Source organism: Chionomys nivalis, chromosome 11 (genome assembly GCF_950005125.1).
Source record: "Chionomys nivalis chromosome 11, mChiNiv1.1, whole genome shotgun sequence".
Taxonomy (NCBI): Eukaryota; Metazoa; Chordata; class Mammalia; order Rodentia; family Cricetidae; genus Chionomys; species Chionomys nivalis.
In genome coordinates, this window is record NC_080096.1 from 969,075 (window position 1) to 996,705 (window position 27,631).

General features: G+C 51.2%; 1 protein-coding gene across 2 annotated transcripts; it reads left to right on the forward strand.

Moving 5' to 3' along the window:
• The first annotated feature begins 1,370 nt into the window (after positions 1-1,370).
• Positions 1,371-14,285, forward strand: Gabrd (gamma-aminobutyric acid type A receptor subunit delta). Of its 2 annotated transcripts, XM_057785622.1 has the most exons (9): positions 1,372-1,543; positions 8,546-8,658; positions 8,967-9,034; positions 9,127-9,347; positions 11,442-11,524; positions 11,999-12,136; positions 12,684-12,839; positions 13,081-13,292; positions 13,583-14,285. In XM_057785622.1, exons 1-9 carry the CDS (start codon positions 1,476-1,478, stop codon positions 13,871-13,873), a joined length of 1,350 nt encoding a protein of 449 aa, XP_057641605.1. In that variant the 5' UTR covers positions 1,372-1,475; the 3' UTR covers positions 13,874-14,285. The 2 variants fall into 2 exon arrangements, with proteins under 2 accessions (XP_057641606.1, XP_057641605.1); XM_057785623.1 differs by lacking the exon at positions 12,684-12,839 and having other exon boundaries at positions 1,371-1,543.
• Positions 14,286-27,631: the final 13,346 nt, after the last annotated feature.

Here is a 27,631-nt window from a genome sequence, read left to right on the forward strand (position 1 = left end):
GTAGTTACAGACAGCTGTGAGCTGCCATGTGGGTGCTGGGAATTGAACCAGTGTTCCTAACAGCTGAGCCATCTCTCCAGCCCCAAGTCTGCCCATTGTAAAGTGTTTTGTGTGATTCCAGGCATCCAGTGAGGTCAGTAAATGGCTAAAGTTTGTGATTAGAGGGAACCCTCCAGGGCTGGAGAGATGGCTCAGTGGCTGAGAGCACTGACTACTCTTCCAGAGGTCCCAGGTTCAATTCCCAACACTCACATGGCGACTCACACCTGCCTAGGGCTTCTGAAACTTTGACACACACATACAGGTAGGTAAGACAACAATGAACACAAAATAAAAAATAGATTATTTTTTTAAAGGAGCTCCTCCAACATTTTGTAGTCAAAAGAATCAAAATGGAAAATACGTCTAGGGAAGAGGACACTAATTGGTTGTCCAAATATCCAATGATCACGCCTGAAAACAAAACACAAGTAACATTACACAGACCAAGCAGGTTATATCAGGGATATATATGTATACATATACACATGTTTGCATGTAACAATTAATGACGCAGAGGCCATGAACTTGAGAGAGAGGAAAGAGGAGTATATGTGAGAGATTGAGGGGAGAAAAAGAGAGGGGAAGATGATAGAACTATAATTTCAAAAGTAAAAGGGGTAATTTTTAAAAATGGGGGATGTGCTTCTGCTTCTCTACGGAGGATCAATGTCAGCATTGTCAGCAGGACCTGTCCTAATTGGTGTGGCCAGGTGTGTCCAGGTGAGATGGGGTCTGACCATCCCAGACTCAGATATCAGAATCCTCTCTTGTCAAGGAGGTTTTTTACCACAGCTCAGAGAGATAGCCAATAGTGCCAACAGCTCTCTCCGTGGTGGGGGAGGTCGTCTGGATGTGTGTGTGTGTGTGTGTGTGTGTGTGTGTGGTGCGGGGAGGGGAGGCAGATGCTGTTCCCTGATAGAGGACATGACGGTTTCAGGGACGCCCCTTGCCTAGGCAAACCAGGAAACAAACCTCCCAAACAAGCACCGCCTTAGGGATGAGGTTTTGCACTACCTGTCCAACGAAGTACGCAGAGGTCTTGCGCCCCTCATTGCTTGTGCTCCTGGCAGACACGTGGAGGAGGAACCTGTTTGTTGACAGCAAGGGTAGCATTCAGAGGGTCTGGGGCGCCTGACTCCTAGCGGGCAATGGAGGGGACAGGGAGCGCACGAGAGGCTTAGAGAGTGCAATGGAGCGACCACGGGGTGTTTTGGGGCGTACAGGAGCCTCCAGGGTGAGGCGGGGAGCGCACGCGGGGGTGGGACTGGAGCGCGGGGCGGGGCGGGGCGGGCTCAGCGATCCGTCCTCCCCTTGCACCCGCGCCTCTCTCCTTCGTGCTCCCGCCCTTCTTGTGCCGCCGCGCGGCCAGAGGCGAAGCAACTTTGCTCGCGCCGGGGCTGGACGGACTTGTCCCGCGCAGAGCCCGCAAGGCCATGGACATGTTGGTTTGGCTACTGCTGCCGCTCCTGCTGCTGGGCGCGCAGCCGCACCACGGCGCCAGGTGAGCGCCTCCCGGGCCGGCCGGGGACTATGTGGGGCGGGAGGGACTCGTCCTTTGGCGGGCGCCTTCGGTGGGGCAGAGTTCGGAGTTGCCTGGACCCTTAGTCTTCACCCCAGGTCCTCCCAGGTCTGCTTTGTGCGTGCTGTTCTTCCAGTTCTGAGAACCCCGCCGACCTCTCCTTGCAGCCCGGGTGCTGTCCGTCATCCCCGGTGCTGAACGCTGCTAGGCGGGGAGGGGTTGGAGCCTCCAGGTCAGGCTATATGGACAGCTCTATTGATCCTGGGCCTTGGCCGCTTCTCACGTGAGCTGGTTCCTGCCACGCTGGTGCCCTTCCAGGTGCTGAACTGAATGAATCTCGGCAGGATGAACTGGGGGCAAAAAGAAGGGAAAGACTTGAGAACTGGGGCTGGGGGGAGGGGGCAGGTCTACCCTTGAGGTAGTGGGGGAAATGACCACCCATTGCCTCTGACTTGGACTGACACCTCAGGTACGTTTGTCCCAACCCTGTCAGTAGGGCAGAGGCGACTGTGGGTCTCCTTTCAGGAGTTACTTCAAAGTTTACAGACGGAATCCTGACTGCAGGTGAATGGCACCCAAGTAGTCCCGTCGCATGCCCACCGTGGAAGGTGACTGCGGTTTCCCCAGAGCGAGAAGACTCAGAGTGGAGGCCTTGGCTGGAGCTCCCTCTCAGTAACCAGCAACAAGCCACAGTCCCTATCTTCTTTCTCCGCTCTCTGGAACCTAAAACCCAACCTTGGTCACCTTGGTCACCTTGGGCAGAGTCAGCTGCCGTGAGTCATGAGTGAGGGGCCTTTGTGAAAATTATTTGGATAAAGAGGCAGTAAATGGTCAAAGCAGGCCCCTCATGCCCTAGACTTGATGGCTGACTGATGAACAGACACGGAGAGGGTTGAGGAACAGATATGGCTGCATGCCAGCTATAATTTGGCCATGGAGGTCCAGGAAGCAGGTCATGCAGGTGTCTGCGTTTCTTTGTTGGCAGGTAGGGAACAAGTCCAGAAGGTCTGGCTACAAATGCTAGAACTAGGTTGGAGACCAGAGAATGGGCACTGACCGTGAGCCTCTGACCAGCAGTGCCGTGGAAAGGGCTTTGTTCCTTTGAGTCCCTGTGGGCTTTACTTCCCTTCTTTTCAGAAAGGAGGGTGAGGCACAGCTATGACTGTCGTGTTTGAGGCTCTGGGGTCAGATGCTGGCCTTGTCTATGGCCACCTGGCCAAGAATTTGAAACTCGAGAGGTTCTGACACCCCAACACTTCAGCCTGAGCATGGCTCCTAAACTCGTTTGGTGGCGAACCCTGTCCTGTGCCGACATGAAGCTCATTTTGTGTCTATTTATTCTATTTACAGGGCCTATTTATAGGTTGCTTGCTGGGAAATTCTCCAGACCCCCCCTCAAATTTGCATGTATAGCCCATCCCCTTCCCCAAATTAAAAAAAGAAATGAAAAGAAATTCTAAACCCCGGCCTGTATGAAGCTTCTGAGGCGCTGGGTAGGGGGCTGTGGACCTGTTTTCTTGGGTAGAAAAGCTGAGGGGCTCAAGCCTGAGGCTTGTCATTATCCTAACCTTATGTGGCATGGCACCGTGCATAAATTGGAGGATGCCATCCTCTGACTGAGCAGAGGCACCGTCTTGTCATATTTAAAAAGTTTAGTCTTGGAAGGTTCTGTCCAGACTTCTGCAGGACTTGGCCTGACAATAACACAATGTGGAGCAGGATGTCAGGGCTGAAGGATTCCTTCAGGGTGGGAAGGAGCCGAAGACATAGCTGTGAATTCGGTCCTTGTGGTGACCTTCAGGTTTAGCAAGGTGCTGACCGTGCAGGGCCTTTTCAGACAGTTTTAGACCCACTTCTCCTCTTCTCTTTGCCTCCAGATTCTCCTCAGTCTTGACCTCAGTGCTTCTTTGTGGGAAAGACTGTGACAGGAAAAAGTGTACATGTCCTATGTTGTGGGATGGGTGCAGAGTGTGAAGACCTGCATATAGGGTGGGCACCAGGCTTGTCAACTGCACACTCGTGTGTGTGTCCCTCCCAGGCTGCTGGCACCTCCATCTCCTTGGCGCTCACAGTGCGATGGTCGCGATGCTCTTCTTTGCCTTGGTAACTGGGATGCTAGCAAGGCGCATGCTGCTCTAAAAGTGGAGCTGTGGGATCCGTGGGCTTGTGTGTGCGCAGTGGATGCATGCTGCAGCGAGGAGCATCCGCTGCCTGGTTCAGCTGCACCCACTTTCCCTTTCTGTCTCCAGAGGCACAGGGTGGGTTCGTTTCTCAGTGGGGGGAGTGGGAGGGAGTTCCCATAACACACCAGAAGTAGTTCAAGGGGGTAGCTAGAGTGTTTTCACTGTGCCTGCTCTGCCCCAAGACTTTGAATCTCTAAACCAAAGCCTGACATGTGTTCACGAGTCTGTCCAAATGTCTCTAGATCCAAATAATATTCCAACCTTAGGTTATCAATGGTCTCCAAGGGAGCTGGGAGAACCTGCAGCCCTCTGCCGAAATAACTGTAACTTACTAGTAAGAATGGGGACCTCTCCACCCCGTGTTATGTTCCGTGAGTGCAGAACATGTGTCCATTAGCACACCTGCTCTGCAAAACCACAAATAACAGCAGAGCTGCAGGAGCTGTGGACTTCAGGCCCCAAAATCTGGCACGTAGCCGATCCTTCCTCATCCTAGTCCTCTGTACTTATTCACAGTAGAAAGATGGCAGCCATTCTCCCAGCAGGAAGACACTGTAGTGGGTATTGTCTCCTCTCTTGCTCCCAGAACTTGGTTTACTGTTTTGGCTCTGCCAATTGAAGACAATCTTCCTGAAGGATTGCTTTCAAGTTCCCAGCGGACCTAGGATAAGGACAGAGGAGATACACGCACACGTGTGTCATTGCCCTAAGACAGGGCCAGGAAGGACAGTGTCTCCTGATGGCCTCATTCCACACTGGCTGGATGACAGCTGGGTAGTCCAAAAATAAAGCCCATTTTGAGTCTCTTCACATCTGGCCTTCAGGATGACTTCCATTTGCATGCCTAATTGTACTTTGTGAGAGACTGGTCTTAATTTAACCGTTTCACACCCTGTAGCTGCATTGTCTCCTCCCCAGCTCCATCTATCCCTCTCAGGGACTGCTGGGAAGCAATCTCTTTCTGTTTGGAATAAACAATAGATCCAGACACCTTGTCTAGCCCGTCGTGATAGGCTAAAGTGGTAGTACCTGGTAGATTAGAGATTTGGAAGATTTTGATACCTGGCCAACCTCTTCAAAGACCGGGATATAAGTAGATAAAAGAACTACGGGACGGAGAGTGGAGGCTTGGACCATCTGCTACTTGTGCCTCCCCAACTTAGGAAGACTTTAGGGCTCCTACCCGAGAGCAAATAAAGTCACAGGAGCACAGTCTTACCGTGCGCAGGGAAAGGCACAGCTCTGCCTGGCACCCCAGGCTACGTCAGTTCTAGCAGGACTGCGTAGAGTTTGCTGGTGTTATTATTTGTTTGCTTGTCCCCCTCCATTTTGGTTCTTAGAAACGTGTCTCCCGTAGCCCAGTCTGGCCTTGAACTCACTATATATCTGAGGCTGGCCTTAAATTCCTGATCCTCCTACCTCCATCTCTGAGATCACAGCCCTGTACCACCAAACCTGACAGAACCGTGTGTTAAAAACGTAAATTTTAGCCAGGCCACGGTGGCGCACACCTTTAATCCCAGCACTCAGGAGGCAGAGGCAGGCGGATCTCTGTGAGTTCAAGGCCAGCCTGGTCTACAAGAGCTAGTTCCAGGATAGGCTCCAAAGGTACAGAGAAACCTTGTCTCCAAACAAAAAACAAAAACAAAAACGTGAATTTTAACTATGAGACCTGCTGTTCAGAATCCCTGCCCTGACTCCAGATTGAAGCTTTCCCTGTCTCCAGGGCCCTTCATATCCACCTCTGCCTCGTCACGGCCACTGGTCATGTCCTGTTCACAATCCAGAACTTTCTCTGTCCTGCCGTCACTTTCTTCAGGAGGCTGTCCCTCTGTATAGCCTGCAGCCTAGGCAAAGGAGATCCTGAGACCCCACCTGTAAAATTATCAGCACTATTCCCGTCATCTCTTCCCACGAGACCAGCCCTCTCCCTAACCTGGGCTGCGACTCTCTGTCTGTGGCTCAGCCTTAGAGAGGGGTTACTTGATGGTCTGGAGAAATGGCTCAGTTGGTAAAGTGAAGGCACAGACAGGATCTCTGTGGGGCAGCCAGACCCAAGGTCACCAGCGTACCTTACTAAGTATGTGTCAGGTTACTGAGAGATGCTCATATAGAGAAGCAGGCAATGCACAGAGGACAGCCAGGCATTCAGTACCCAAGAGGGCTGAGTGGACTGTTGCAGTGGTCTTACTGAGAGACCAGGCAAAAGGCCTCATTTCTGGTAGTGCCAGGTAGGGCTGGCTCAGACTTCCTCCACATCCCAGACTGAGGACCTGGAAGCCATATCCAAAGTTACTCTCTTGTCCCTGGAACAGGATGGTCAGAGTAACAAGAGGTTTACTGAGAGGCTGTTAAGGAGATCTGTTGATTCTTGTCTTCTAGAAGGAAGGAATTCTGTCAAGAGACATAGACAATTTAAGTAGAAGCTTTTTTAGCAAAGCAAGTACCCTAAAAGAGACTGGAGTGGGCTGCGCAAAGGCAGAGAGAAACTCAGTGGATCTGGGTTGTGGATTTTAAAGATGTTTTTATGAATATTTATGCAGTGGGTGGTATTTTCATGGGGGTAAGATAATACTTTTTCCCTCCCAAATCATGGTGGACAGGATCTTCCTTTCTGATATGTATTTTCATGACTCACACAAAAAGGATGTGTCAGCATCACAATGCAAGAGATATTACGATGTCATAGGGTCTCTTGAGGATGCAGACTTTGTTAGCGTGGGAGGATGTCCTGGTGCTTTGGTTTCTGGTATATAGGGAACAACCTCCCGGAAGCCCCAAGGGTGTTGACCCACAAAGGGATTCTCTGACCAAGACACAGTTACCAAGATGCAGCTGCATTTTCCTCAGGTCTAACTCCTTGCCTACCCAGTACTGTTCCCCTCTTTTTAGGCGAGTCCTCCTCTTAATTGCGAACCATTTCCCTGGGGGCAGGAGCTTAGCACGCATTAGTGTCTTAGGTTGCCACAACACATTATGCAAACAACAGGAAATTTTTCTTTGTACTCCTGAAGGCCAGAAACCCCAGACTCTCTGGAATGTCTGTGAGGACGGTTGCCCTGGGCTTCCCTCCCCCTTCTAGTGGCAGTAGGTGGCCATAGTCAGCACTCCTCATCTTGTGGAGGCACCCTTGTCCTCACCTGCCTTCCCATCTCTGCCATCTGTTTTCTACTAAGAGGCCTGCCGTGCTCCAAGGTGGCCTTATCCCAGTGACACTCACAAGGACCTTATTCTCAGATAACGTCCCACACTGAGGGGTGGAAATGACAACTGGGAACTCGGTTCCAGCAAGCAGAAGAAAGAACGGAGAGGCTACTTAGGGCTCCGTGCTCTTGCTGTGTCTGCTGGTGGCAGGGTGGGTCCTGATGTTTACCTCATAGTTTTGAATCCATTGGAGGGAAGTCCACATGGCTACCTCAGCAGCCTGAGGAGTTCCCCGACACTTTTAGGGACCACAACTCAGGCCAAACTGGTATTTGTGACTTCAGCACAGGAAAATTTCAGTACTAGCCAGTGTATCAAGCAGAGATGGAGATGGTAGGTATTTATTCAGAGACAGGATCTCATTCTATAGCTCTGGCTGACTTGGAACTCACTGGACAAACCAGGTTTGGCTTTCTGAACTCATAGGCAGCTGCCTGTCTCTGTCTCTGCTTCCCAAGTGTTGGAATTACAAGGCCAGATTTTATTATTGCTATTTTAATATAAACATGAGAACTAAGAGAAGGGAAATCACTCAGAAAGAAGGCCATAATTAGTGTGCACATGTGTTCCAGAAGCAAGCAAGGAAAAGTAAAGTAGACAGCCATCTCAATTAGTTATCTTGGCATTAGCCATAAATCCTTTTTTTCGGGGTGGGGGGGGTGGCTTTCAAGTTGCATCTCAAAAGGTTGCTAAGAAACCTTTTATCTTTTCCTTTTTCCCTCTTGGTAAGTGAGATTGAAAGGTGGCTCAGGCAACACCTTGGATTATAATCTGATAAGGTAAAAACCAGAAGGCACTGGAATTATACAAAGGGTATTTAGGTATTTATTCTCCTGTAAATGGAGTTTCTGGTGAGATTCCTAGAATCTACAAATTTACTCCTGGGAAGAAAAAAGACCTTAAGAAGTTGTTAATTGTGCGTAATTCTTGCTTCTCTGCTGCCGAGAAGCTTCACCTGGATTCCAGAGTGAGTGGGCTCCTCTCCTTCTCATGTCCCCAAGATTTTCCCTGCCTTTCTATCCTACCTGGTAGCTCTGCTGGGAACAGCAAGGCCAGCGCAGGCTGCTGTGTTCACCTGTCCCCAACTGCTCCAGGGTCAGGCTGAGTCCTAGATATCATGGTCACCTGGGAGCGGGGGAAGAGAGACTCTCCTGAGAGGATAGCACCCCACCTGAGTTTCTGGGCACCTCTCACTCTCCTTTCTCTCAAGCCAGGAAACTTTGCTGACAGGAGGCCATGTGCTCTTGTTGGGCTGGGGTCCTTTGCTTTGGGCACAAGCTCTAGGGATTGGGACACGGGCAATGGCTTGCCAAGCCTTTGATTTTCTTCCATGAACATGTGAAGGAAGGGGACTAGGGTGACCCTCAAGGGAGTCTGGGAGCTTTGCCTATAGCCTGAGGTGGGCACAGGAGACAAGAAGGTCCCTAATGCTGGAAGGTGACAGAAGTGTGGAGGACCTCTGCATTGTCCTGTGTCTTGCCTAAAGGGCCCAAAGGGGCTGGCACTTGTTTTTCCTTGGTGTAGGTACCGAGGACAGTGCTCCACCCCCAGGCCCTGGTGCTCTGCCTGCTGTAACCAGTTGGCTTTGTGTTCCCAGAGCAATGAACGATATTGGGGACTACGTGGGCTCCAACCTGGAGATATCCTGGCTCCCTAACCTGGATGGCCTAATGGAGGGCTATGCCCGGAACTTCCGGCCGGGCATTGGAGGTACCGGCAGCTGATGGGGGCAGGGTCCTAGGCAAACAGGAACAGCTCCAACCCTGGGTTTGCTGCGGGTGTGGGTTCTGCTGGGTCCTGGTTTGGCAGCTCCAGGGGGTTATTGGATTTCAAGCCCCAGCCGTCCCAGATGGAAGAGGAATCTCCCCAGGCATTGTGCAAATGTGTACCAACTCCAAGTTCCTGGAAAAACTCTTGATTCTTCCTCTGTCCTGTCTGTTTGGACTAGCCTCAGAGGGCAGCTGGGGTGCCAGGCTGTGGTTTCTACTAAAACTTTAGCTGGCCCCTGCTTCTCACAGGTCCCCCCGTGAACGTGGCCCTTGCTCTAGAGGTAGCCAGCATTGACCACATCTCAGAGGCAAACATGGTAGGTGCCGGATGATACTGCTCCCTGGTTCGTGTGCCACCAGGAGGACAGCAAGGGATGACTGTGACAGTGTTGGCCCTCCTTCTCTACAGGAATACACCATGACAGTGTTCCTGCACCAGAGTTGGCGGGACAGCAGGCTGTCTTACAACCATACCAACGAGACCCTAGGTCTGGACAGTCGCTTTGTGGACAAGCTCTGGCTTCCTGACACCTTCATTGTGAATGCCAAGTCTGCCTGGTTCCATGATGTGACTGTGGAGAACAAGCTTATCCGCTTGCAGCCTGACGGTGTGATTTTATACAGCATCCGGTGAGCGGGGCCTGCCTTCCCGTGCTGCTCAGGCACAGACCCTCAGTCTCCCAGGTCACAGAGACATGAACGATAGAGACGGATGCTCATTGTACCCTCAGAGGCTGCTTAGCTGGCATTAGCTCCAGATGTTACAGGAGTTAGACAGATGTTTCTGTTTTTCAAATCACATTAAATCTGTATAATTTATATCCACCATTTTATAGGAAATATTTTAGCACAGTTGGCCTCTGAAATCTAACCCTTAACTGCCTCTGTGACATTCAATCACCCCAAAGGGGGCACCGCTATCTGGGGCACCAAGATGCTTATCCATCAAGCAGTCACACTTCGGGTTTGTGCATGCATGTTTGCATGTGTATGTGGCATGTGTGTGAAAATGGAGACTGTACTTTCACTTCCCGGCCACTGAGATTCAAATAATCACACAAAACTATATTAATTACAACACTGTTTGTCCAATAGCTTAGGCATATTTCTAGCTAGCTCTTACATCTTAAATTAATCCATTTCTATTATTTTATCTTTTACCACAAGACTTGTGGTTTATCACCTCACATTTTGCTTCTTGGACAGCCACATGGCGTCTGCCTGACTCCACCTCTCCCCTGGAATTCAGTTTAGTTTCCCTGCCCAACTATATTCTGCCCTGCCACAGGCCAAAGCAGCTTCTTTTTAAAAAAATATTTATTATTTATACAGAAGAGGGTACCAGACCTCATTGCAGATGGTTGTGAGCCACCATGTGGTTGCTGGGAATTGAACTCAGGACCTTTGAAAGAGCGGGCAATGCTCTTAACCACTGAGCCATCCCTCCAGCCTCACAAAGCAGCTTCTTTATTTACCAATGGTAATAAAACATATTCATAGCGTACGGAGGGGAATCCCACATCAGTGAAGGTCAAAGGAAGACTTATAGGAGTCAGTGCTCTCCTTCCACCGTGTGGCTCCCAGGGATCAAACCCACTTTGACCGCAGTGGAAGAACCTTTACCGCTGAACCATTGTATCAGTCACTCAGTTGTTGGGACGTGGTCTCAGGTAGCTCAGACTGACTTTGAACTAATTACTATATAACCAAGGCTGGCCTTGAACTCTTGGTTCTCCGGCCATTACCTCCCATGTGCCGAGATTATAGCTGTGCCTCACACCTACGCAGCCTGAAGACCTTAGCCACCACCCGCCCTGCTTCTGTCCTCACACGTTTGCCTTTGGTGGATATTTCATGGCAGTGGATTCACACGCTGTGCAGCCTCTTATGTCTGACTTCTTTCAGTATTGTGTCTTCAAGGTCCATCTGTGTTGTAACATGTTGGGGCTTGACTCCCCTCCAGGGCTAAACGGTATCACATTGCATGGTAGGAGCACATCGTCCATCCCCTGATCTAGTCATGGACATGCTGCTCCTACCTCTGGGCTCTTGTGACATATATGGACATGTGCACACATTTGAACGCCTGTTTTCAAACAGGTGCCTTGGAACAATGAAGGTATCATTACCATAAAAAAATCAAGAGATTTTTTTTTTGAATGTGGTAGTGCTTGCTTTTAATCCATGTACTTGGGAGGCAGAGGCAGGCAAATCTCTGTGAGTTTAAGGCCAACCCGGTCTACAAAACAAGTTCCAAGACAGTCAGGGCTGTTAATAGAGAAAGCCTGTCTCAAAAAACAAAAACAAACAAACAAAAAACAAAACAAAAAGAATCAAGAGATTTTACATAAGAATCTAAATGTTGGTCTTTCCTGGAAAATCAGTTTATTTGGCAACAGTGAGCCTGTCCCCCACCCCCGACCCCCATAATTATCAGCTGTCCCTTAGGCTGTACTGGGGGAGCTGAGGCAGATTCTTGCCTCATAAACCTGCAACTTGGACGAACACCCAAGCATTTTAAGGAAAATAGAATAAGTGAAATCCATTTCTTGGCAGTTACAAATGTCTATTAAGACTACCCTAGTTTTTGGTTTTTGCCCAGATGCCAGAGCATGCTAAACAGGTCCCGATGAGCAGGAGGTTCCTCTGTGTTGGTGCAGGGGGATTATCTGCTGTCTAGGGGCAGGGATACCGTGACCTCACCAGCCCACTCTGCCTATACAGCATCACCTCCACAGTGGCCTGCGACATGGACCTCGCCAAGTACCCCATGGATGAGCAGGAGTGCGTGCTGGAGCTGGAGAGCTGTGAGTGCCCTCCCTGAGGTGGGGTAGGCTCCTTTCTGATTGGCTGTGCTGGCTCCTCCAGTGGAGCAGGACCATCAGGACTGTGAGGCTGTGCAGCCCAGGACCAGGGAAGCTTCTAGGACAGGGTTCCCTATAGGGAAGTAGCCTGTATAGGAGATGTGTAGGCTGGAAGGCCTAAGGGAACTTAACCGGCACGGGTGAAGAAGAGCCTGGAAAATCTGTCTGTGGCAACCAGGCTCTCTCACCTGGGCCTCTGGGCATCCTCTATCAAGGATGGCTCCGATTTTGCTGGCACCTCTGGCCCTATTAGCCTTCCCAGAAATGTAGACTGTTGTGCCAGAGCCAAGAACACTCTCCCTGACTGAATCTGAATGGATGGGGTCTCTGCTGCTGTCACCTGGTCAGCCCCACCCCTCAGGCTCATATCGATGGGGCATGCCCTCTGAGGCTGCCCGATGGTGGGCTCTCTTACAGATGGCTACTCTTCTGAGGACATTGTCTATTACTGGTCAGAAAACCAGGAGCAGATCCACGGACTGGACAGGCTGCAGCTGGCCCAGTTCACCATCACCAGTTACCGCTTCACCACGGAGTTGATGAACTTCAAGTCGGGTAACGTGGGGGCATTCCCGTGAGCTGCCTGCAGGTGCCTTGTGCTTCATAACTGAGCTGCCAGCCTGTTCTGAGGGCTGAGGACGCAGCTGGAAAAACTGCTGAGTTAGGCATGAACTGGGTGCCGCTGGCTGGGCTCGGATGGAGTGGGTACACACTGCCATGCCATAGAGCCAGGTTTCTGGGTTATTTCTTCCCAGTACATGAGGATGGGTGTTGTAGGTTCTTACCTTTAGGACCAAGCCCCTTCCTTGGCCACCTGTCCTTTCAGTGTGTGCTTTTACACACAGAGTGGGGCAGAAGGCGTAGAGATGGGGGGCGGGGGCAGTTGTTCAGAACCAATTCAACCAACTTAAACCCTTCTCTCCTTTGTCTAAATAACCCAACGTCTTTGTGGACAGGCCTAAGGCAAGGAATGGAAGGTGGATTTTCTAGGGTCTTCTGAGCCTCGTAAAGCCAAATAAACAAACGAGTCCCCTCCTGAGGTCTCTGGGGTAGATGGAGTGGTTGGGGGAAGAGCTCATCTGACAATGGGTTGTCCCCACAGCTGGCCAGTTCCCGAGGCTCAGCTTGCACTTCCAGCTTCGGAGGAACCGGGGTGTCTACATCATCCAGTCTTACATGCCCTCTGTCCTCCTGGTTGCCATGTCCTGGGTCTCCTTCTGGATTAGCCAGGCAGCGGTGCCTGCCAGGGTGTCTCTAGGTATGAGACTTGTCTCTCTGATGGAAGGGCTATGCAAAGCCTGGGCCACCTTGCCAGCTACAAACTGATCTCCTGGCCTCCACACCTCGTTCTGTCTGCCCTGTGCAGGGTTGGTCTCAGGAGCCTAGGGTGGGAGTGGAAGGCTGAAGAACTCCCTCCCCTCCTGCTGGGACCCAGACACTGCTGGCTAGGGTGGGAAAGAGATGGCAGGGCTCCCGCAATGGCCACCCATACCCACCAGGCATCACCACTGTGCTGACGATGACCACGCTCATGGTGAGTGCCCGCTCCTCCCTGCCACGGGCTTCAGCTATCAAGGCCCTGGATGTGTATTTCTGGATCTGCTACGTGTTTGTGTTTGCTGCCCTGGTGGAGTACGCCTTTGCCCACTTCAACGCAGACTACAGGAAGAAACGAAAGGCCAAGGTCAAGGTCACAAAGCCAAGGAAAGAGGTGAGAAGCTGGGTGGGCTAGTCTCAGGGTTCAGGATCAAGTCAAGAAGGACCCCTGCTGGGCACAGGGCAACAGAAAGTGCTGGCCTTCTGCTGGCCAGCTCATGAAGGTCGCTTCTGGCCCGTGAGTCCCTGCTCCCGGGGAATGGCTCCTCAGCACAGTCTGCGATATGATTTTATAAGTACAGACAGGAATACTTCTATTGACCTGAACAGGGTACTGTACAAGAGCCCTGGTCAGCCAGGTGTCCTCAGCACCGTCCTTCTGTCTCCTCTCCCTACCCTCTGTAGATGGATGTGAGGAATGCCATTGTCCTCTTCTCCCTCTCGGCTGCTGGGGTCAGCCAGGAGTTGGCCATCTCCCGTCGTCAGGGCCGTGTCCCTGGGAACCTCATGGGCTCCTATAGGTCTGTGGAAGTGGAGGCAAAGAAAGAGGGGGTGTCCCGCCCAGGGGGTCCAGGAGGTATCCGTTCCAGACTCAAACCCATCGATGCAGACACCATTGACATCTATGCCCGAGCTGTGTTCCCTGCAGCTTTCGCGGCTGTCAACATCATCTACTGGGCAGCATATACCATGTGACAGGGGTACGCAGTACACGGTACACCAGCCACTTTAACGCACCCCCCTGCTGGGGGTGGTGGCTCCCAGAAACTTCTGGAGGAACAGCCTTCTTTGTGGGTCTCAAAGTGGGGCGGTGAGGAAGCTGCAGTTTCCTGAGCTTTGTCCTAAAGACCGTCCAGCACTTCTTGCCGATGGAGCAGGATGGGTTTTGCATAGAGGGCCACAGCTGACCTGACCCTGAAGCTGGGCTCTTGGGAGCTGTGAATTTTTAGACTCAGAATGTTCCTGATTTCTAGGCTTTTGCTCTGTGGGATCAGGATCAGAGAGGAGAGTGGGGGTGGAGGACGACTCTCGTGGTGAACTGGGGGAGAAGGGCATTACGAGGCCTCTTTGGTCCCAGCATGAAATAAAGCCCTGACCTGGCAGCTGGCTACTGGCTGTGTTTCCCTGTCGTTCGTTTCTCTGCCACAGGACTAGACAAGAAGGATGAGGGCAGGGGCAGCCTAGGGAGACCCGTAAAATCTAGGGTAAACTTACACTCTATACAGGGGAAGCAATGGGGTCGGGGTCCCCCCAAAAGGGGGCTAATAGAGGATGACACTGGAGGAGGGGATTTGGAAAGGAGAAGCATCAGTATTGATGACACCAGCCTATGCATTGGTATCTGTCCTGTGCCTGTCACTGGGCTACATTGGAACCATTTTCACCAAGGCAGAAGCAGATCCGGGAGCCCCAGATTCCAGAGCCCCATACTTGAAATGCCTTCCTATAAATCTCAGAACTGGGAACATATCTGGACAGGGAAGCACCCAGAAGATGACCCATGTGACTGTGTCTGAAGCACCCGTAAAGGCCGAGATGGGGGACCTGGAGGTGGTTTAAGAAGTCATTACTCGCGAGGTGGTGGTGGTACATGCCTTTAATCCCAGCATTCGGGAGGCAGAGGCAGGCAAATCTCTGTGAGTTTGAGGCCAGCCTGGTCTACAAAGCGAGTTTCAGGACTTCCAGGACTGTTTCACAGAGAAACCCCGTCTTGAAAAACAAAAACAAACAAGAGAAGTCATTACTCTCTTGATCACCTGGTGGAGGCTCGGGCCCAAGGTGCCACTGTGGTGCCTTCTTGTATGAGGTCATGGAAACTCAGGAGGCCACCTCGGGCCCTACAGACACCCCTTAGCTGCTTCCCTCAGCAGCCTGAGGACCTGAAGCCATCAGAGCACGTGACAGGCAGCTCCTAATAAAGGGGTCCAGCTTTTCCATGCATCAAGGCTTCCATGTAGAAGGAACAAAGGGCACAGTTAGCGGAACAGCTTTTCATCCTGGGTCTGCTCCAAGACTCTTCACAGTCAGCAGCTAGTAACTCAAGAGGTGACAGTCAGCCAGGCCCAGCCCTGCTTAATCAGGGTGGCGCTAGACCACGCCCTATTGGTCCTGTGGCCCCCCTCTTGGTGGGCCCCTACTCTAAACCACTAAGAAGCTTGGCAAGGGACTGTGTGCACCAGTAACATGTCCCAAACCATTGTGGGTGGTAGTATCATAAAGCCAGTCTCACGAGGGACACGGGGCTGCATTGTTCTCCAAGCGCAGAGGAAGGTGTCGGCTCTTCTGCTCAGACACAGACTAGTGCTCGGTCTTTGTCTCCGTCTCAAAGACCCCTGGCCGCTTGGTGCTGAAGGATGAGGTTGTGGGGCCTAACAGGCCACCCAGGGGGTGGGAGCGTGGGGCTCTAGTGTGGCTAAGAGTTTCAAAGATGGAATGGGTCCAGGAGCCAACAGAGAGCTGGTGGCCAGGCTGATCTGGGTCAGCTGGCATTTCAGTTCCTGGCAGCAGGAGAGGCAGTCCAAACTCAACTGTCTTGGGACATCCACAGGACAGGAATGTCCTCACTTAGACCCAAGGGCAAAGGCTTTCCCCCATCCCCACGCCTCTGCTCTAGAGGCTCCCTACATGGTTACTATTTCCACCTACAGGGTCAGAGAGTTGCCTGAGGATGGGGACCCAAACCCTAGATGCTGCACACTGTAGATAGTCCAAGACCACCCATTGTCACTGCTCACCCTTAGTGCAACCTAGGTCCCACCCCCAAGAAAGCAGGCAGGGCCAGCTCGAGCTCTCTAGGACCTAGGGGAGGGGTGGGTGGACTCAAGGCTTTAGAGCAGTTGAGTTCACCTGGATCCAGAGGCCGGCAGCCTAATTCCTTTCCAACTGCACAACCTGCCTGCTTCAGCACCCGCCTCTGCCCTGCCTCTTACCGCCTGCGGTCTGCCCTCTTTCTGCTGCATGTACCCACGGGGAGCTATTTAAAGCGGCCTTTGCGATTGCCTTGGGCTCCCACGCAGCCAGGCCCACCCGGGCAGCAGCCTTCGCCTGATTCTGCAACCAGCAACCACTCCCTCCAGCCTGCAGGCTGCTATTTCTGCCCACATGTTTACAGGGCAGGCGGAAGGACAAGAGAGACTGACGCCTTTCAAACGCCAGCCTCTGTTCCGGTGGTGAGGACAGGAGCTGACGGAAGGCTAGGGGTGGATCAAGGGCTGCAGCTGAGGAGAGCCAGCTTGGAGGGAGGATGTCAGTGCCTCCTGCCTGCAATGGCACCGGGGGACAAAGGACGGGTGACAGGCAGGAGGCTTTTCATCCTGGCAGGGAGAGCCTCTTCCTCTGCCCCAGGCTGGAGGGCATGCTTTGAATCAGGCTGGAGGCTGATGGAGCTAAGTGGGGGCTGGATGTCAGGAGACAGAGTCCTCCAGCAGCCAGGCCTGGACAAGAGCCAGGCTTAAGGATCCAATCCTGCCCTTCTCCTAGTGAGGGGGCAGACATGCAGGGTATCAGAAGGAGCCCACGTAGAGGGCTGAGTTCTGGTATACTCCTCTGAAGCAGAGCTGAGACAAGTCTGGAGTCAGGGTATCTATTGTCTGGGCTAAAAGCCTGTCCTATCAGAGCCAAGGAGGCCTGAAGTCCTGAAGGCCTAGGCGTAGGTAGGCTTGGCTCCAGGGAAGCATCTACCCTAACCTCCCTCTGCTTCCCTGCTGCCTGCACCCCTTGGTTTTAAGATTTATCACCCTGACCTCTGCATCCGTCATCCCATGGTTTATTTCTGTTCTTTCTTGCACAAACACCTGCCACTGGACTTAAGAGTTTCCGTTCTTGAGTATGGTTCATCTTAAACGTAACTGTATATCTACAAAAAGCCAAAGAAGTCACATTCTGAGGTTCTGGGTTTGAAGCATTCTAAGGGGAAGTTGTTCGGCTCAGTGCAGATGGCAACCCCAGAAGCAGGAGACATGGAATATAATGTCGGGGGAGAAAGGGGAAGAGGAAAAGCTGGAGTGTGCTTTATGACCCAGGGCAGTGAGCAGCAATGCCACAGGGCGCCCATCCTTCATCCCTGGCCACCGCCAGTAAATGACTGCTCCCAGGACCCCGAAGCTTGCAAGCTGAGTGAGCGTCCCCAGTGCAGCCACTACCAGAAAGCAAGATCTGTCCCCCTCAGCTGCTGCTTGAGCCAGGCACAGCCTCAGGATCCTCGGCAACCCACCTCCTAATAATGCTCACGTGTACTTAGGCACCTTAAACCCATCTATGCCCGACGGCAAGGTGGCAGCCAACATTGTAACAACAGCCACCCCAAAAGACAATGGGGGGCTGATGAGATGAGCTCAGCTACCCCTCAGTTACGCAGTGCCATGGAGTGAGGCCATGCCTGGATGAATGGGTCCCCTTCCCACCTACTCCTGGGGAGCTCTTCTCAAGGCTTAGGTACCTCTGATGCAGTGACCCATGCCCTTCCAGGAGCTGGCCTTGGTCACCTTGACCGCACGCCGGTTGTTGGGTAACTGTCTACATACGGAAGCTTGAGTAGTGAGTCCTCTCACTTTCAGACTTTCTCTTCCCAGCCTCTGTGAGTCTCTCATGTTAACCCCCAAACCACAGGGACTCCGGCGTTGGGGGGGGGGTACAACAACAGGCTTATGTTAACCGAAGTATACTGGAAACCAGGATCTGACCTCTCAGATTGACAATGAGACAGACATGGGCAAGGACCCCACCTGTCACTCGGCATTCAGACAGCAACAACATTTTGTGTCAACTCAGATCCTGTATCTGGAAGTTCTTTGGATTTCAGGTGACCTCTCCACAGGACACATTCTGGCAAAGAGCATCACAGAAAGGCTTTGGGGGGATCCTCATCATATATGTGGGGGAGGTATCATGGGATCCTTCTCTAAGACGGCCAAGCCTTCTCTTGAACTAGTTACCCCCTCTGTTGCTGTGATTAAAGATTCTGGCAAAAACCAGCTTAACCAGGGATGGGGGGATCATTTGGCTCACAGTTGTGGAGTGTTACAACCTGTTTTCATGTGAGGAAAGACGTAGCAAAGGGGAGGAAAGGTGCAATGTCAGGAGGGGAAGCTGGCTATACTATATTCACACTCAGGAAGCAGAGAGCAATTGATTCATGTGCCCAGTACCTTTCTATTCAATTCAGGACTAGGACTACAAGCCCAGTGAATGGTCCTCCTCACATTTAAGATGGAGCTTTCCATATCAGTTAATCTAATCAAGATAATCCCCACAAGCATGGATCCTGGGTCCCCCAGAATTTCTTTCATGACCTCAACTACAGCCACCTTATCCTAGATCGTTGATGCAGCTATGACAGCGGCAGAAAGGAAAAAAACAACCTCTTTGGCCTCTGGTGGCAGAGACTGACAATTCCAACTATCCAGGAGGCTTGAGGCAGAGGGACGAAAAGTTCAAAGCCCTAGCCAGGTGGTGAATGCGCACACCGTGAATCCCAGCACTTGGGAGAAAGCGGCAGATGATCTCTGAGTTTGAGGCCAGCTTGCTTGCACTCCGTGTAGACAACCCAGGCAACAGACATCATCAAGCAGGGCATTTGTGGAGACTTCAGACTGGGGAATTTCTCCTCCTCTACCACGGGAGCCAAGTCAGTTGGATTCTTTGGGTCGGATTCCATCTGGAGACCCATCAACCAAACTCACAGGGCTCCTCTGGGGTCAACAACCCTTGCAATTAGTTCTTGGGCCTGATTTTCAGCACTGTCTGGTTTCTGGCTGCCGAGTTTCTTTAAAGATATCCTGGAGAACTTTCTGACCTTCATGCGTCCCTGAGGTCATAGTTGGCCAGAGCATCAGCCTCAGGGAAGGAATGAAGTCTCTGTAGGCTGTCTGGCATAAATCACCTCAGGTTCTACTGGTAAGGATCCTTGTTGTCCTTGCACTAGTGAAAGTATCAACTCCCTGCTGGCTTGGAGCTACTTCAGGGACCATCCATTTTAGTTCAAGAGTCTCTAGATCCGGGCGGTGGTGGTAGACGCCTTTAATCCCAGCACTTGGGAGGCAGAGGCAGGTGGATCTCTGTGAGTTCGAGGTCAGCCTGGTCTACACACACACACACACACACACACACTCTCTCTCTCTCTCTCTCTCTCTCTCTCTCTCTCTCTCTCTCTCTCTCTCTCTCTCCAGAAACAGAGTTCGTTGAGACCTTTAGAAGTGAGGGAGCAGGGGGCTGGAGAGATGGCTCAGCGGTTAAGAACATGGACTGTTCTTCCGGAGGTCCTGAGTTCAATTCCCAGCAACCACGTGGTGGCTCACAACCATCTGTAATGAGATCTGGTGCCCTCTTCTGGGGTGCAGGTATGCACACAGGCAGAACACTGTATACATAATAAATAAATAAATAAATTTAAAAAAAAAAAAAAAAAAGAAGTGAGGGAGCAAATGTGAGCAGGTGCCACAGCGTCCTAACCAAATGCCATCCTGTCTGTGAAGGTTTTCCCCGTGGTGCCAACTCCTTTGCTCTGGGGCAGAGAAACTCACAGGGCAGAAGCAGGGCTTGGAACTGTCCTCCAGCTGCTCCGCACTGTAAGGACGAGGGATGGGGAACCAGAAAACCTACAGCTAGGAAGTCTCCATTTCAGTGCAACAAGTACAATCGGAGGAAGATGAGCCTACCTTCTCTTGTGGAATAAAGGCCTTCTCGTTAGTTGAGAAGGTCTGCTACCCAGGGGCCTGGCATGCTGGCTCTGGAATAGGCCTGGTGTCCTGTTCTCCCTATGACATATGCTATTTCCACAGCACTGAGCAAGTCTCCCAGACTAACGGTTTGGACTTTAATCCTCCAATGATGCCTGTCACCAGTCTGTGGCACTACTGGGAGATAGATGGCAAAACAATTTTAGGAGGGAAGCCAGGCGGTGGAGAGGCACGCCTTTAATCCCAGCACTCGGGAGGTAGAGGCAGGTGGATCTAGTGGAAGGAAATGAGGTTGCTGGTTACTGGGGCTGTGCTCTATCCTGTCTCTCTCAGTGTGCTGGGTGCTATAAAAGAAGAACTTTGCTGTACCATTGCTCCCTGCTGTGATGCTCTGCCCTGCTATATGGGCCCAAAGCAATGGGATCAAGCAAACTGTGAACTGAAACCTCTGATGCTGTGAGCCACAATAAATCTCCTTTGCTCCCCACCTTCCTGGCCAGGCATGGTTTGTAACACCTCAGGAGACAGAGGCAGGAGGACTGAGGATTGAAGCTAAGAGCTGGAAGCCATTCTGTGTTTCTGTTGAGATCGGGCCACTACTCCACGCTGTATAAAACTCCGGTTTGTTTTTTATGTCTTGTTTTGTTTTGTTTTCAAGATGTGCCTTACCCTGAGAGACTTGTACAAGCAGCATTGTATTTCAGTTTGACTGTAACTTCACACTGTAACTCGCTGTGTGTGTAAGCACCACCTGACTATCACCACCCATGAGGCAAAAACTGGTAACTTATGTTGTTTGCTTTTTTACTCTTTTGGCTCTTTGGGGGGCCCATCACCCAGCTCCCAAATAATCACACTCAGAGTCTTAGTCTTTCTTATAAATGCCCAGCCTTAGTTTGGCTTGTTTCTAGCCAGCTTTTCTTAAATTATCCCATTTACCCTTTGCCGCTGGGCTTTTCCCTTTTCTTACTTCTGTAATCTTACCTTCACTCTTACTCCATGGCTGGCTGTGTGGCCCCCAACGTTCTCTTCTCCTTGTTCTCTTGCTCCTTCTCCCAGATTGCTCCTCCTATTTATTCTCTCTGCTGCCAGCCCCACCTATCCTTGCTCCTGCCTTGTTATTGGCTGATCAGCTCTTTATTAGACCATCAGGTGTTTTAGACAGGCAAAGAGTCACAGCTTCACAGAGTTAAACAAATGCTTCAGAGCATAAACAAATGGAACACACCTTGAAATAATTTTTCACAACAAACTTATTCCTGAAAGTAAACATGGTATCACCCTAAACATTCACCGAAGCAAACTAGATTACATGAGCATACAGGCATATTAAAATCATAACTGAAAAACCAACTCTCGTAACTTATCAAATGTACCACGTTGAGGGAGGGTGCAACATCCTCACTGGGGTCCTATAAAGGGGAGGACGTCTCATATTGCAACGGCAATGACCACCCCACATACCAGTCACCTGCTCATCTAGTGGACGCTTCAAATGACCATCAGCAGAGGACTCTCAGCTGTCCCAGGGTTTTCAGCTTGGCTCTTGCTGCTAACACAACCTTCTCAGTTTGCCATCTGTTCGACTGCCCAGTCATCTGTCTGAACCCACTTCTGTTCTTTCACATGTTTGTTGATTTTTAACCTCTGTGTCTTCCATGGTCCTACCCCTCACTTTTGCAGGTCTAGCCAACCTTAAGGCTGGAATCAAACCTGCAACCCTGAGGTCTGTCTCTGTGGCAGGGCCTCCAGCAGCTCTCTAAGAAGCTCATTATCTAATTTTCAGAGACGCTGTGTGTGTCTGAATCTTAGGCCTTTGCCACCAGTAAGAACTGTTGGGACCCCTTGAGCTCTGTCATGGCCTCTTTAAACCTTGCGAAGCTTGTGTGTGTGTGCGTGTGTGTGTGTGCATGCACGTGCGTGTGCGTGCATCTGTGCATCAGCAAAAAAAGATTTACTATGTGATTTGTATTTTGTATCTGGGAGTTAATATTAGTAATTTAGTTAGATAAAGACTCTGTTTGCTAACGGCCAGCTATTAAGGAAAATCATGACTACTTAGCAAATTATACCCAAAAATCAACATAACTCATGGATTTATTAGTTATTCAATAAGTTCAGACATGAGGAAAGATATCAAAGTATCTGTCCATCTATGTTTCTAACACAGGGTATTAATAACTATTTCATAGTGAATTCCAGGCTACTCTGGACTACACAATGAGATTCTGTGTGAAAAAAAAAAGTTGATTTTTTTCAAACATTTTGTTACAACAGGAAGTTGGCATTTCCCATAAAACCATGCAATATTGCTTCTTCCTCGTAGCATCTAGGACATTGTCTATCTCTTGCTGCCACTCGGTGGATACCATTTCTATTTATTAGTTGGCTCAAGTCTCCCTTTGAAGAGCCAGTAGCCTCTGGGAAGAGACGCAGCAAGATGGTCTTCTGGCGTGGAGCGGTCAGGGCCCTGTGTCTGGCAGGCTTACCTACTCCGGATGAGATAGAATAGCCCCCCCACACATGCGAGGAACTCAAGGCCCACGGAGGTTGGGGTAACTCCTGGCCACGTGGCAGGAAGGACTCTGGTCCATCTGGCTCCTCACTCCTGCCCCTCTGTCCATGTTAGATGAGTGTTATGTCTGCACGTACCCCTAATTTACAAGAGGCCATTAACCCCTCGTTCTGGGACTTCCTCCATATCCTTACTCTCAACAGCCCAAAGACACAAAGTTCCCTGCAGCCTCCTTGGTTGGGGGTGGGGTGTGGGGGCCCTGAATTCATATGTCTGGGATGGCGCCACAGCTGCCATGTCTGAGGGTGCAAAGGAACCTGCGTCCCTGGTGCTCGCAGGGCCACCCCGTCAGGGAAAGGTAAGGGAGGTCGGCAGGCCCTGCCCTTGGGAAGCTCCTGACCTTTGGTGGTGTGAGGTCTTGAGCTTCTCTCTGCAAAGAACAAGACAGCTGGACACAGCCAAGCTGCAAGGCCTCGGTCTGGAGCCTCCCCGCAGAGTGGCAACTTCTCCTCCATCTGCTAGGTTGCTGGAGCCAGTGCCACCCAGCAGGGGCCATGCCTCCTTATGTCCTGGCAGGGTAGTTCCTGCCTGGGCCAGGGTCGCGTGTGGCGGTGGGTTGATGCATCCGAAAGTGCAACCTTCCATCTCAAAGGTCAGAGGCCACTGGCCAAGTGAAGTCCATGGTAGCTTTGGGCCCCCCTTTTCTGTTTGCCATGACCCCCCCCCCCCCCCCGGTCATCACAGAAATTTGCAGGCAACACACGGTACAAGTGTTGCTGTCTGTACTTTCAGGTCTTTCCTTGAGCCAGTCTCCAAGGTGGCGTTATCAAAAAGATGGCATGGGTGCTGCTCAGGTTCTGCTGCCTCTGTCAACCCTGCTTTATGAAACTAGTCCCTGGTAAGGAGCAGGGGAGTGGGGCTTCTCCCCTCCCACGGCCCTGCCGGACCAGAGGACCTGCTGAACAATGTTTGGCTGTCCGTCAGTCTACAGCTTGCCAGCCTGATCCAAGGACGGTTCACACACATTCTGGGTAGCTGATGGCCACCCCACTGACCCCAGCAGCTTAATGTCCAGGCCCCCGGAGCTCAGGTTGCATAAAGCCATTAAGGGGCTCAGGCCGAGGGCTGATAAACCTTTTAGCATCTCCTGTGATTGTTGGAGTTAATTTGACTCTCTTTTCATGGGGCTAAAATAGTGCTTGCGGTTCTGGCACTGTTGCCGTCATTGCCATGGTGACATGGTTCTGGCAGAGCCCCCTCATTCTCCACTGGGTCTTAAATAACCCCAGTCCTCAGGAAGGTGCAGTGGGACCCAGTCTGTTCTCAGAGCCCTCCAGACTGGTGCAACACAGTAGTCCTTTCTGTTCATACGCTCTGACAATGCCCCTAACCTCGGGCTTGGCTCCTGGTCCCAAGCAGGCCTCAAGGCAGGAGCACCTGTGCCCAGGTAGAGAAAAACAAGAGAGTACATGTGTGTTGCAGTGTTGTGTCTTGCCGGGACCTCAGGCTCAGCTCTGTCTTCTGTAGCCATGTGACCCTGGAGCAGGTCCAGCGCCTCTCAGACCTTACTTGTACCCTGGGAACACACGGCGGGAAACAGTACAGAGCCTCGCAGGCCTACAGAATAAAGTCATGACTCCACGTCCCAGGAAGATGCTGAGGCTCTGGTGCGAAGGGAGTCATAATTGGGCCCGGTGCAGGATATGGCCCTAGACAGCAGCCTGGGCCTCTCTTCCAGGTTTGGCTGGCAAGGATGTGGGAAGGCTCTGGTTTGCTGTTAGTTACTGCACAGTCCTCTGTCCCTTTACCTGGCTTCCCTCTCTCTGGCTTCTGACCCAGAAACCCACAACTTTTCTTAGCTCTTCTGCCTCTGCTGACCTAGCATCACCCACACTTAAAATATCCAGATATGGAGCACGTATGCCCACGCACACACACTCACACACGAGGAGGAACTGTACATACACATGCAGAAACATGTGTACACTCAGCGCCATGGGGTCTAGTGTCCATAGATTTTACTTAAAGAATTTCGCGAAACCAGGGCTGGTGCTGCGATGGCTCGGAGGATAAAGGCACTTGCCACCAACCTGACCACCTGATCTCCATCCCCGGGTCCCATGTGGCGGAAGGGGAGAATGGATCCCCACGAGTTGTCTTTTGACCCCCACATGTGCAGTGTTACAGGCGCACACCAGCCCACACTACACGCACAATAAACGAATGAAAAAATGTAAAGGATTACATAATTTCATTTGGAGAGTTGTAAGATGCACAGGGTTCCTGCTCATCCCTTGACCACAATGCCCTGCATTAATATCTCACACAACCATGGCACGTTTATCAGTACAAAACACTTAACATTCTGTGCTATTAAGGACACACTTTATTTGGGTTTCTCAATTTTTGAACATTTTTTTTGTTTGTTTCAGATTCCATATTGCACTGGTTTATTTTTTCTTTTCTCTCTCTCTCTCTCTCTCTCTCTCTCTCTCTCTCTCTCTCTCTCTCTCTCTCTTTCTTTCTTCAAGATAGGGTGTGTAAGAGCCTTGGCTGTTCTGGAACTCACTTTGTAGATCAGGCTGGCCTTGAAGTCCCAGAGATCCGCCTGTCTCTGTCTCCTGAGTGCTGGGATTAAGGCAGTTACCACTGCACCTGGCTCTGGCCTACTTTTTTCAGCAAGTGTGTTGCCAGCCCTCTCTAGGTGAGATACACTTAGCAGTTGGCCTCTTGGGGTCTCACAGTGCATCCTGGAGCCGGAACTACAGGTGTGCCCAGCCATGCCTGGTTTATGCTTGGGATTGAAGATGGGCTGTCTGCATTCTAGACATTCTATCGACAGAGCTACGTCCCCAAAGAACAGTATTACATTTACAGTTTGGGTATTAAGTATAAGGCTATAGGATAATTCTTTGCGACGATTTCTGGGAGAGTTTTAATAGAATAAATTTCTGGTGATGTAGTTAATAAAAGCCAAAATACTATTTAAATCAAAAGGGCAAAAATTATTTTTGCTTCTTGTGGCATTATTGATAATAATACAATTGAGCTTAGGGCCTCATCACAAGAGCCAAGCACTTTGCCACAGGGCTACGTCTCCTGCCCCACATGTTCAGTGTTATCTCTGAGTCACGGTCAGGGTCTTAAGTTGTCCAGTTTGCCTTCAAACTCACTCTGGTGCCCAGGCTGCCTGGAACACTCAGTGTTCCTGTCTCAGCCTCCTAAACAGGTGGGGATTGCAGGCTTGCTCCAAGAGGTCTGTCTTAGCAGACCATAGATTTAAAAACCACAACAAAACAATAAACTCATGGATGGTTAGCACACCATCGGAAGGGTGAATGGCTGGACAGACAGGACCGAAGAACAGGAGACATCCTACGGGTCTGGAGCATGAAGAAGTAGGATTGTGTGGGGATGGACACCCAGCGCCCACCCGGCAGTGTCGGGAGGCCAATCAGCCAGAGATGTGGTCACTGTGGAAGTAGGGACACTGTACCCCATCTCCTAGGCCAGCACCAGGATGGGGTAAGGAACAAAGAGCCAGGCCCTTCCTCAGCTGCGTCTCTCCTCTGCCCTCTTCTGGAAACTCTTGGCACTACACTTGTCAGTGGTGGACAGGAAGGACCTGGTAAACAGAAACTTTGTCTCTAATCGCTAGCAGTGTAGACAAAATGCAAAGTCGAGGCAAAGCTGCATTTGGACACATAGAACTTCTGATGTGTTTCCACAACCATTTCATACACTCCCTATCCTCTTCCCCACTGCTTCCACAGACTTGGTTATCCCGGTATCCCCTCCGGCCCCATTCCCAGGGTCACCGGCATTCGCTTGTCTACGATGTCCTTCCCCTGCAATATGCTGTTGGGTTTCCATGCCAGCCTCTTCCAGGCCATGGCCTCCCACCCAACAGAGCTGTGATCAATTTATTTATATATTTAGGGGTTTTTTGGGGGGGTGAGGGGGGGTCTTGTTTTTGTTATTCTGTTTTTGAGACAGGGATTCTCTTGTAGCCCTGGCTGTCCCGGAATTCATTCTGTAGACCAGGCTGACCTTGAATTCATAGAGAACTGCCTGCCTCAGAGCTCAAAGGTGTGCACACCACACCCGGCCCTGCCATCTATTTGTTTGCTTATGTGTGAGTATATTTGTGTGTGTGTGTTGGTTTTCTGTCAACTTGACAACGCTTGAGTCATTTTGGGAAATCTCAGTTGAGAAAATGTCTCCATTAAACTGGATTGTAGGGAAGCTGGTGGGCTTTTTTTTTGAGAGAGAGGGTTTTTCTGTGTAGTCCTGGCTGTCCTGGAATTCTCTCTGTAGACCAGACTGGTCTGTAACTCAGACATCTGCCTGCCTCTGGATTAAAGGTGAGCACCGTGACAGCATCCCCCATTGCCCTCAGGGTATGGGGCATTTTCTTGACTAAAGATTGGTGCAGAAGAGGCCAACCCACTGTGGGAGGTGCCATCCTGGGCAGGTGGCCTTGGGGTGTGTCAGAAAGCAAACAGAGCAAGTCAGAAGGGCAGGTTCCCTTCACGCTTCCTTTAGGCTCCTACCTGGTTCAACTTCCTTGCTGGACTCTGACTTTGGACAAAATCTAAACCAAATAAACTTTCCTCCCAAAGTTGCTTTCGGTCATGGTGTATCACAACAATGGAAAGGAACCCCTGGCCATGTGCTGGGCTGAAAACCAGCAAGCCTTGCCTCGGTGCTCCTCCTGCCTTTGCCTTTCTCGCAGCCAGTTCGTAACGTGGGTGTGGTCCTCATGACTGTGGCAAACCATGTTAACTGCTGAGCCACAGCTCCAGTCCCACAGAACTGACGGTGTGTGTGTGTGTGTGTGTGTGTGTGTGTCTACTGGCATGCGGGTTGCACAAGGGGACAATGCTGGCCTATGACCGCACAGCTTTTGGCGCTTACTGGGACCTCAAGCGATACCCGATGAATGAGTGAACGCAGTGTGTTGTCACTTCTGTCAGTGTCTACACATCCCTGACAAAGAAAGGAAACATCTGCTGAGCTGCCTCCCGCAGCTGAGGGCCCAGCGCCTGTCATCAGCTGCTCGGGGCCCTTCCTGTAGCAGGTGGGTCCCCGCCAGCCAGCCAGCCAGCCAGACACACACACACACACACACACACACACACACACCCCACTCAGGTCAGCCTCACCTCTGGGAGGGTGAGCAATGCTTCCCCTCCCCTGCGGGCTCCAGGAGACTCAGACACAGAGACCCAGACGGGAGCCTGGGCCTGGTAAAACCACACC

Excerpts from the sequence above, each read along its gene's own strand:
- Gabrd (XM_057785622.1), top strand. The coding sequence starts at position 1,476 with ATGGACATGTTGGTTTGGCTACTGCTGCCGCTCCTGCTGCTGGGCGCG. Across the intron at positions 11,525-11,998 it reads CGTGCTGGAGCTGGAGAGCT|ATGGCTACTCTTCTGAGGAC; the intron begins GTGAGTGCCCTC and ends GCTCTCTTACAG. Across the intron at positions 12,840-13,080 it reads GCCTGCCAGGGTGTCTCTAG|GCATCACCACTGTGCTGACG; the intron begins GTATGAGACTTG and ends CATACCCACCAG.